Source organism: Drosophila willistoni, chromosome 3R (assembly GCF_018902025.1).
Source record: "Drosophila willistoni isolate 14030-0811.24 chromosome 3R, UCI_dwil_1.1, whole genome shotgun sequence".
Lineage (NCBI taxonomy): Eukaryota > Metazoa > Arthropoda > Insecta > Diptera > Drosophilidae > Drosophila > Drosophila willistoni.
The window spans coordinates 15,553,722-15,564,134 of NC_061086.1; the positions used below are offsets into that span (position 1 = coordinate 15,553,722).

Here is a 10,413-nt window from a genome sequence, read left to right on the forward strand (position 1 = left end):
AATATATGGTGCATCTCGAATTCGTGAAATTAGGAATTTGATCACATCATCGGGCCATATTAAAAAACATTCACGAGGTTGTTGTGTGTTTTTAGCACGAATTGTTGTCATTGTTTTATTCATTAATTTTTTGACCAATGTGACCGTACATTGCAAGTAGATAATTACCTAACTATAAGCAGTACTAAAACGATTTAGTTTTACAGAGTCGCACATTGCTTGAACAAAAGGGTCATGCACAGATATTTCTGAAGTGGTAAACTATATTTATATATTAATTGCACTAATTTATTGGTATTTAACTACCGTCGCAATGGGCCAAAGTTAATGTAGTGTCATACATGCCACAATAAATTTTTAAAATAGGGGCAAAAGCATTGTGATGCATCGGTACAGCCATCACTGTTTTGCCCATCTCTAACGCTAAGCCTTAAGGAGTGAGCTGAAAAAACGCACGTTAACATTAACTTAAATTAAACTGATAAAATGGCACAAAAGTGTGCATTGGAAGTGTTCTTAAAGATAATGTAATCAAATAAGCATAATCGCGCAACCGAAGACCGCGGGAAATGCACATGGTCAGCGAATTCGCTGCATCCAGTATACATATGTGCATATATGTACATACACACACAGCCTCTACATAATGTGTATTGTCCTTTTCCAAGTGCAACAATAAAAGAAAACTCTGTGCCAAACGAATAAATACATACTACCTGTGTACATATTGTATCGTGAAAACCAAAACCAATTGAAATTTAACCCTCAAGGAACCGTTTGCTCCGACAAATGCGCTGTACTCTGTTACGTATTACAACAATATAAAGCTGTTTATAGTAAACAAGTTATATACAAGTGATAACGCATAACCATGTCCAACTACGATTTTTTACTTTATCTAACAGTGCAGCTTGTTCTGGGTACGTATTTATTTAAATATGTATATGTATGTGTACACATGTGCCATATGTGTAGGAATAATGTAAGCTTGTAACTGTCTGTGTGTGGGTGTTTTTGTTTCTGTGTGTGTGTGTCTATATTTTTAGTTCTATTTGTAGACTCTAATACTGGGCGCCTTAATTGCCTTCAATATTATTTACATTATATTTTAAAACTCGCAATCTGTGCATCTCGACTTGCGCTCTGCAATCGGACACTTAACTGCCATACTACACCATTATAAAGGCGTCGAATTAAAAAAGTATTTACATCTAAAATTTCATTATTTTGATGGGAAAAAGTTGAATCCATTGGAATCTTTAAACCCGAAAGGAGTCGCTTTCTGGCTAATAACTCCTAATTAAAATTTAATACGTGCAAAATTGCATTAACACGACAGATCTATCACTCTTTACAGAGTGTCAATTAATCGACCCCGTGTTAATTTTTACAACTTCCTGCATAATGTGCTTGTATGTCTGTGTGTGTGTGTGAGTATTTCTTTGAATGGGATAAATGTGTGCGCTGCATTAGAAACTTGTTGTATGGCTGGCTCTCTCTCTCAGATTCTGGTTTGAGTTGTGCGGGGGCGGGGGCTTAAATCTCTGGCATGCTCCTCCACGCTCTCCCTCTCTCTCTTGTGAACTGTCTCTCTTACTCTCGCTTCGCTCTTGTTCTTGCTTTTTCCCTTTTATCCATCAAGCGCCACTTTAAACTCATCCTCCCGATCTCTCCTTTCTCCTGTGAATAAAGTTCATGCTTATGTATCTACTTTACTGAAAACCTCTGAGTGAGTGAGCGTATGTCAACATGCACATTCACACACACATCCTATTACCCACAAGGACCGTGGGGCCAGAATATGTTTGATTGGTGCTAATTCATGTTAGTTTATTTGTGATTAGAGTCAGATTGCATGGCTAATAATATTGCCACCACTATGCATGGGTATTCAATTCACAAGCACACACACACACACACACACATTCACATGGAGCTGGAGAGGAAGAGTTTGCCTTGCATTGAGGTTATGGCCCACTCGGCAAAGCAAATGCTGCTCTGTGGGTTGGTCGACTGGCCAGCCTAGCTAATTTTGTGCAAAAACTTGGGGGTTGCGTTCAATGGCTGTAAGCTAAGCCCCAATAGGAACGGTTAAAATTCCAGGTGAAGCGAATCTGATATGGGTACAAAAGGATACCGCTTAACTTGCTTTACCTTACCCCTTCTCGATGCAAAATCCACTATTATCCTTAGCATTTTGCCTTTCCACTTGAGGCTTATACAATTCTAGCTGATGCAATGAAAATTAGGTCTATTAGGTCTATAGCCAATTTTAACTACGTAATGCATTTCGGAGTTGACTCCAACTAAGTCAATGAATTACCTCACAATGAATCGAATCTATTATAAATGATTTCTTAAAGCAATCATTGCTTCCCATTTCTAGCATAATTAAGCTGCCTTTAAAGTTGAGCAACTAGTTTATTTAGTCGGTGATGCAAAACATTAATCCCAAATGAATAAAACCTTTTAGCTAAATATATATACATACAAATAATGTTTGTTTTTAATATTTAATGATTTGTTGTAATTATTTCTATTTTGAATTTAGTCTATCGCCTGAGTAATGGGGCCATTCTAACCGATGGTCATCACATTTATTGCGAGCAATATGATGAAAAGAATTGCAAGGATTGCAGCGTCTCCATTGGGGAATGTCAGGTGGAAGCGGACAAGTCCCCCAGCTGCTATGCCCTCTGGATGTTTAATGAAACGACGGGTAAGATGGTCCATTCTGTTGTTTTGCTAATTTATTAATTAATTTCCAATCTCCTTGCAGGCGTTACGACACTCAAAATGAAAGGATGCTTCTCTGATAACCATGAGTGCAATCAAACGGAATGCATAACCAGTGCTGCACCCAGAAAGAATTCTTTATATTATTGTTGCTGCAAGGGTTCTCTATGCAATAAGAACCACAAATACATACCGACCACAACGGAGGCAACTACGCAAGGTAGATTTTGTTTAAGATCTGTTTTTGTTTAAAGTTTACCCCAATTTTTGTTGAATTACAATTTGCTGTGGCAACTTCGAGAGAGCAGAGGTTTGGCAAAAGAAAGGAAGGAAGGAAGAAGGGCCAACGGGGATGGGGCTATCCCACATATACATACGTATACAACCGAACGTTTTTCGTGTTAACGAACTCTCAACGTGAAGTGGCGCCGCAGTTAAAGGGGAATACGGAGGCTGCTATGCGCCACCACCATGTGTTGCAATTTTTGCCCTCCTGTGCACGTTCGTTTATTCCTTTTTTTTCCCCCATTTGTTTTTCTACTCTATGCTTTTATTTTATTTTAGGGTGTTGCTGCCTTTTGGCTTTCCCTTTGCCATTTGCCTCTGCCTCATCTTTTGTGCTCTGCACTTTGTTGTTTTGTTCTTCGGTTTAGCTTTGCTTTTATCTCAACTACAAAAAAAAACACGGGAAAGATGCCATATTGGGGGCGAACTTTCGTTTTTTCTTTTTTCTCTTTGCATTCCTTTTCGTTTTTGCCCTTTTTATTTATTTTTTTTTCTTTTGCAACCCCCAGGAGTTTGGATAGCTTAACTACAGGTGCCACTTGAGATGTTGTTCACCTGGGGCAAGCGTTTTAAAGCTTTTCCCTCAATTTAAAACGCATATTAACTTGTTTGTTTTGTTTCTCTATCTTTCAGTACCCAAAGAGAAAACGCAAGATGATAGCAATTTATTGTACATTTATATTGGATCTTCGATATTTGTGCTTCTCACGTTTATATTGATAATGGGTCTCTTCTTTTATCGCCGTCGGAAGCAGGCTCATTTCAATGAAATACCCACGGTAAGAGAATGAAATTCGCCTTGGATCGATCATGTTAATCTTAATTCACTTAACACATTCCACACCACACAGCACGAGGCAGAAATCACAAACACATCGCCGCTGCTTAGTAACAGGCCCATCCAATTGCTGGAGCAAAAGGCCAGCGGACGTTTCGGTGATGTCTGGCAAGCCAAGTTGCATGGCCAGGATGTTGCAGTGAAAATCTTTCGAATGCAGGAAAAAGAATCCTGGACTACAGAGAATGAGATCTACAAATTGCCACGCATGCGACATCCCAACATTTTGGAGTTCTTGGGTGTGGAGAAGCATCTGGATAAGCCGGAATATTGGTTGATTTCAACCTATCAGCATAATGGTTCACTCTGCGATTACCTCAAGTCCCATACAATAACCTGGCTGGAACTTTGTCGTATCGCCGAGTCCATGGCCAACGGATTGGCTCATTTGCATGAAGAGATACCGGGCACAAAGGCCGATGGATTGAAGCCTTCGATAGCACATAGAGATTTCAAATCCAAAAATGTGCTTCTCAAGGGTGATTTGACCGCCTGCATAGCTGACTTTGGACTGGCCATGATCTTTCAGCCGGGCAAACCATGTGGCGACACACATGGTCAAGTGGGCACTCGTCGTTATATGGCACCGGAGGTACTTGAGGGTGCCATTAACTTTAATAGAGATGCCTTTCTGCGCATTGATGTCTATGCTTGTGGCCTAGTTCTGTGGGAGATGGTTTCACGTTGCGATGTGGTTGGTCCTGTAGGTGAATTTCAGCTACCATTCGAGGCGGAACTTGGTCAGCGTCCCACACTCGATGAAGTACAGGAGAGCGTGGTGACGAAAAAACTGCGTCCACATTTGCGCAGTTCTTGGCGTGCCCATGAAGTAAGTTAAAAGCGAAAATAACTTTTTCGAAAAGTTCCAATTAACTATTTGATTTCAGGGATTAAACATATTCTGCGACACCATGGAGGAGTGCTGGGATCACGATGCCGAGGCCCGTCTTAGCTCATCCTGTGTTATGGAGCGTTTCTCTCAAATGAACAAATATCCAACAACACAATTGCTCATTAAGAATCATACCAATATCGATGATGCCAAAGAGTCTACGAACTGTTTATAGAAGCGGTATTAAATCACAGCCAAGGAGTAGTCGAAAGGAGGGGCTGTGATTTGCTCAATAATACACCGTCATCAGTTGGCTTTAATGAGTCAATATTCTATGGATTGTAGGCAGCTTTTAACATTTGAGAGTGTGAAAAGAAGATGATATGCGCAGCTATTCTCCTATAAGAGACAAGTCGTGATTATCCGCAATAGTTTTATATATAAAGTTTTGATTATCTTTGGGGTTTTCAATGGAGCCAATATATTGAATATCCCATAGAATTGATTGATACAATTATAAGCTAAACAGAACAAAACGTTAGACGTTGCAGGAAGTGCTTGGCCATGGGAGCCGCCCAATTGTATGAATATACAAATAGAATGTTTTAGTGTTTAACTCATCTGACATTTACTTCATTGACTGATAACCGTATATATATTAATACTAATTGAAGGAATATTTTTTGTTTTTCGCATGTGTATTTTAATTTTGTCGTGTTTATTTTGTTTATTTCGTAACAAAAATTTTTGCAATTGTCACCTGTTGAAATTATTGTCAAGCCAGTCCTTTTCTTTTTTATTTTTTCCTCCTTAATTATTTTGTTTTGTTCATTTATGCGTCAACGAAACGTCTCGATAATGCTAGTTACATATATATTATATATAAAAAAAACATATATAGTGAGCAGCTAAGTCTAAAGTATAATTATATTTTAATTTGATCATTTAGTTTTAATACTTTCATTTGCCTCCCCCCGCACAATTATTTGTGTTTGTATGTTGTATATGAAATAAATTACTTTTTACATTTGATTTATATTTTGATTTATTTTAATTTACTTTTGTTGTCTGCTGTTTGAAGAGCGTTATATAGTGCCAATAATAATTCACTCAACATAAAAAAAAATGATGTAATTATAAATGTAATTAGAATTCTACTGAACAGTACAAGCAACACCTGAAGTTTTCAAATGAAAGTTTCTTTTTAATAGGAACATAACATAAGCGCATATACGATTTATACGACCTCGAGTCTATACAATTGTGTCATACAAATTTATAAATATAAATCAAAATACAAAAACCCATTCACACACACACACACAGACACACAAAAAGTAGTATTCTATACTATGTAAGTATGTTAATTATTGTTATCCTTAGGCTTAAGCTTAGCATATAGTAAGATAATGTCATGGACAAACATTTGGATACTTGTTATATCGATATGTCGATTGTATTCTGTCGCTTTTATTGGTATTTTCAAAATAGTGTATGGAATTGTACTTGGTTGTTATGATTGTTTCGAATGTGTCAATATAATTTCAAAATTGTTATTCTTAGCTGTTGCAAAAATGTTTAAAACTCGACATATCGATGTAATTTATAGTTTTTTTTTTTGTTAACTTATAAAAGATGGAAAACACGAGTTTCGGTCTGTTTCAGTTTCATTACCAACAAGATAAGAATAAATGTATAAATCGGGACTATAAGATTATGATCATGATTGATCACAAACTCTAAAAAAATTTAATTGCAAGTTATTTCATAATTCTGTATAAATTCATTGAAAGGTTTTCTAACGAACAGGATCAAAATTATTCTTTACAAAATAAACACAAAACAACAAAAACTAAAAACAAAAACTATTCACTTTGCACTAAAATGCTTGATTACCTGATTTTTTTGTTTAGCATTTAAATGATTTAAGAAATAAGAGAAAAACAGACATTTCAGAAACAATCTTTTTTTTATATATATATTTGGAATATAATTTGATAGTTTTTTTTTTGCAATTTTAAGATGATATGAGGATAGTATTCAATAAGAAAACAAATAGAAAACTTAGTATGCAAAATGATAATTCACACAAAGTAGTTTGTTACATATCAAGAACAAAAAATTTCACACAAACACACATAAATGCATTAATATACATGTTATATACACATACAAACATATTTAAAACATTTCTATCAGCATTTTTATAAGGTTATATATGTATACAGACATATAATATTAAAGAAATTTGCCCGAACACACTTACAAAGCGTTGTAATCGGCACTTGATAAATATATATACATACAAACATACATACACATTTGTATATTTTTTATGCATTAATCAATCGAACTCAAACTGATTCATTCATAAATACGAATAATATTTATAAGGAAAAAACAAAAACAAAATGGTTTTATGAAAATGCACATTTCTCCACATCAACAGCGTCAAGTTTTTTAAAAACCCATTATGAAATTCATTATCAATAAATGAAATGATGTATGCAAGCCGTGTTAATGAAAAATGATGAAATCTTCGATAATAATGAAATTATAATAAATAAACAAATGTTTGATAATGAAATTAAATCATTTTGTTTTCATTTTTGTGACCAAAATTAATAAACATATTATTAATTAATTGACAATCCACAATTCCTCTACAGATCTTAAGATCTACATTATAAAGAATGTTTATTTATCTCAGATCTACAACTATAAAACTGAACGATCTGTTGGGCAATTTGTTATATACATATGTATGTGTATCAGTATTTTGAATAGAAAAACCAAAATCACAAACTATTAGCGATCAATTATTCCAGATATTAAATTATTAGATATGACCACCTTCATCGAATCGAGTAATAGTGCATTTTCAGTAAAAAGCTTTTAATTTTTGTGTACTACTTACATCAGCGATATTTTTATTTCTCTTTTGAAAATCAATTTGGCTGCCCAAATATTGAGTACAAAATTGGCATACGAAAAAGAAACACACAAATTATGCAAAAAGTATTTATTAAAACAGTTTGTTTTTACATTTTGTAGATGTATTTTATATATCCTTATAATATACACAGCCGAATTTTGAAAAATTGAACAATATTTTTTAAAAATGTGTCAAGATAAAAACAGTCTTCGTACTCTATAAATTCATTAAATTTAATTATTAATGTCGTTGAAATGCTTGGGCAGTTGTAAGAAAATATTGCAGTTATTAGTTAAGGTAGTTTAAGTCTTTTTTTTTTTGCATATATCTGATTTTAATACAAATACATATACAGTTTGAACCCCGATTATCCGGGACGGTCGGGTAAATTGAGATCAAAATTTCCACGTATTTCGTACTTTCAATTTTATAAGTACATAGGTACATAAAACCATATCTTTTAATCACGCACACTGACCATAAAAATATGTAATATGTAATATTTATAAATTCGAATTAGTTTTTTTTTTTTTTTGAAAAAAATTTTGTTTTAAATCACGGATAATAGAGGTAATCACGGTTAACAGTAACAAGGGCACAAACTCAACTTCATTTTGGATAATAGGGCTGTCCAGTTAATGGGAGCTCGGATAATCGGGGTCCAACTGTACTTAAGGTATAGATACTTTAAGTTATTAAGTAAGAAAGTATACATTACGCTGTGCGCGAAATAATAAGTTGTCAATTTTAATCCGCGGTAGAGATGCGGTAGAGACTTTTGGAATTGCACAGCCTAATCAATTGGATTTTAAGTGTTCTCCACCATAGTCATGAGTCATGGTCATCGTCTTTTTTTTGTGTTTAGTGATTATATTATTATGTTTAGTATTTGTTGAATCCGAAATTTTCGGTATGGCCATTATAGTCTTTTTTTTTGTGTATAGTGATTGGATTACTGAGTTTAGGATTTATCTGGTCCGAAATTTTCGGTATGGCAGCTATAATCTTGGTTTTATATTTTAGAATCGGATTTCCAATAGGGGCTGCTTTACCGTTATACGAATCGTTCCCAGCAGAATGCGGCGGTTTCAGTAAATTTGCTTCAATATCGTTCGATTGTCTACGTTCCTTGTTTTTACATTTACAGCGTTTATACAAGAAAATCGCGGCCAAAATTAAAATTACTAAGGTAACACCGAAAAATATGTTCCACCAGTGCCGGCAAATAAAATCACGGGCGTTCTTGAAGTAAAAAAATTAATATTATACAGATAAGATTAAAATGCAAACTGGCTTTATATGTGTATCTACATATGTACAAATTTATATGTGTGGCATAATATGTACATATGAACTAGACATCTGCATGAGTTCATATTTCGTATACTTACCAAGTTGCACCAGTTTTCTGTAACTGGTATATGTGTTTTATTGAAATACATGATCACTGTGTTTTTATGACAATACAAGAAATATTAAAAAAACGGCTGAGCCAAAGTCCTTGTGCCTAGTATATTGTGTTTGTTTAGGTTAGTATTGCTGTAAATAAATAAAAAAGTTTTTTTTGGATTATTATACCCTTGCAGAAGGTATTGTAAAATTGGTCAGATGTTTGTAACGCACAGAAGGAGACGTTTCCGACCCCATAAAGTATATATATTCTTGATCAGCATGAGAAGCTAAGTCGATATAGCCATGTTCAACCGTCCGCCTGCCCGTTGGTGCGTATTCGTTTTACTGATATATGAGATACTTATAACCCGGCTAAGAAAACAAGAAAAATTTTCAGGATCGGACCACTATATCATGTAGTTGTACAAGAAACATATTTGAAGAATTTGGATTATCCTTTTGAAATTTACTAATATAATAGTTTTTTATATAAAACATCAGATCCCGAAATTTTAATCAAATCGGATACATAGAACACAAGTTACAGGCAATGTATGTATGTATATAAATCGGCTCTGCCTGCCTAGCAAGTCATTGCTCGAATCATCTGATCACACTCATACACACACAACGCAGCGTAAAAGGGGATATGAAAGTAAAACAAGAAACATGGGATTATCCTATTCCTTCTTCGTAAAGTTTTCATAAGATGGTGAAATACAATAAGCTGCCCTACAAGTTTGCGGATTGCAGATTGAAATTATGAATTAGTTTTAGGCTTGCAGATTGAAATTATAAGTTGTTTTTGTTATTGTTATTTATTTATTTGTTATTCTTTTCGGATATAGATAATAAAAGTGGAAAATTTGGTGCTCCGGCCGGGATGACTAATCTACAAATTTGCGGATTGCAGATTGAAATTATAAGTTGTTTTTGTTATTGTATTGCTTTCTTTTTGGATATAGATAATAAAGGTTATGTTTTTTATTATTTAAATATTCCAAAAACAATTCTGCATTAAAATTAATAAAATTTTAACCTGTGAATTTACGCACTGCACAGTCGGCGAATAACTACTTTAAATTTTTGATAAGAAGAATGATCGAGAATCTAAAATGAAAACAACTGCAAACAGCTGAAAATATATCGATACTAGCGATGGAATTGTGGAATATATAGAAACAGGGGCGTAGCGAGGGGGTAGGAGTGTGACACCCCCCCAAGTTTTTAGAGTCGGCAATTTGTTTAAAACTAATCGGCTAATCAACAACTTTTGATTCTCAAAATCGAAAAAAACACAAGAAGCCATTGTAAGTGAAGTGAACAAAGCAGGTATTTTTTCTATCATGGCTGACACAAGTCCAGACCTATCACATCAAGATCGACTCGCCATCA

At 34.5% G+C, this 10,413-nt stretch overlaps 1 protein-coding gene and 1 long non-coding RNA gene across 3 annotated transcripts; one reads left to right on the top strand and one right to left on the bottom strand.

Annotated features, from left to right (window-relative positions):
- The first annotated feature begins 403 nt into the window (after window positions 1-403).
- Window positions 404-5,723, top strand: LOC6650151 (activin receptor type-2A). Its single transcript, XM_002074040.4, has 6 exons — window positions 404-920; window positions 2,552-2,719; window positions 2,780-2,956; window positions 3,655-3,800; window positions 3,873-4,688; window positions 4,747-5,723. The coding sequence occupies exons 1-6, from the start codon at window positions 872-874 to the stop codon at window positions 4,924-4,926; spliced, it is 1,536 nt and encodes a 511-aa protein (XP_002074076.1). The 5' UTR covers window positions 404-871; the 3' UTR covers window positions 4,927-5,723.
- A 3,119-nt stretch (window positions 5,724-8,842) lies between these two features.
- On the bottom strand, window positions 8,843-10,141 carry LOC124459768. Of its 2 annotated transcripts, none has more exons than XR_006953786.1 (3): window positions 10,058-10,141; window positions 9,018-9,165; window positions 8,843-8,868 (listed from the first exon to the last, which is right to left on the bottom strand). It is a non-coding gene; the product is annotated as an uncharacterized LOC124459768 (long non-coding RNA). The 2 variants fall into 2 exon arrangements; XR_006953787.1 differs by having other exon boundaries at window positions 10,074-10,136.
- Between the last annotated feature and the right edge of the window lie 272 nt (window positions 10,142-10,413).

What these genes read in the sequence shown, in the direction of transcription:
- LOC6650151 (XM_002074040.4), top strand. Translation starts at nt 872, where the DNA reads ATGTCCAACTACGATTTTTTACTTTATCTAACAGTGCAGCTTGTTCTG. An exon ending in AACAGTGCAGCTTGTTCTGG is followed by an intron (nt 921 to 2,551) that starts GTACGTATTTAT and finishes TTTTGAATTTAG; the next exon opens with TCTATCGCCTGAGTAATGGG. An exon ending in GATGTTTAATGAAACGACGG is followed by an intron (nt 2,720 to 2,779) that starts GTAAGATGGTCC and finishes ATCTCCTTGCAG; the next exon opens with GCGTTACGACACTCAAAATG.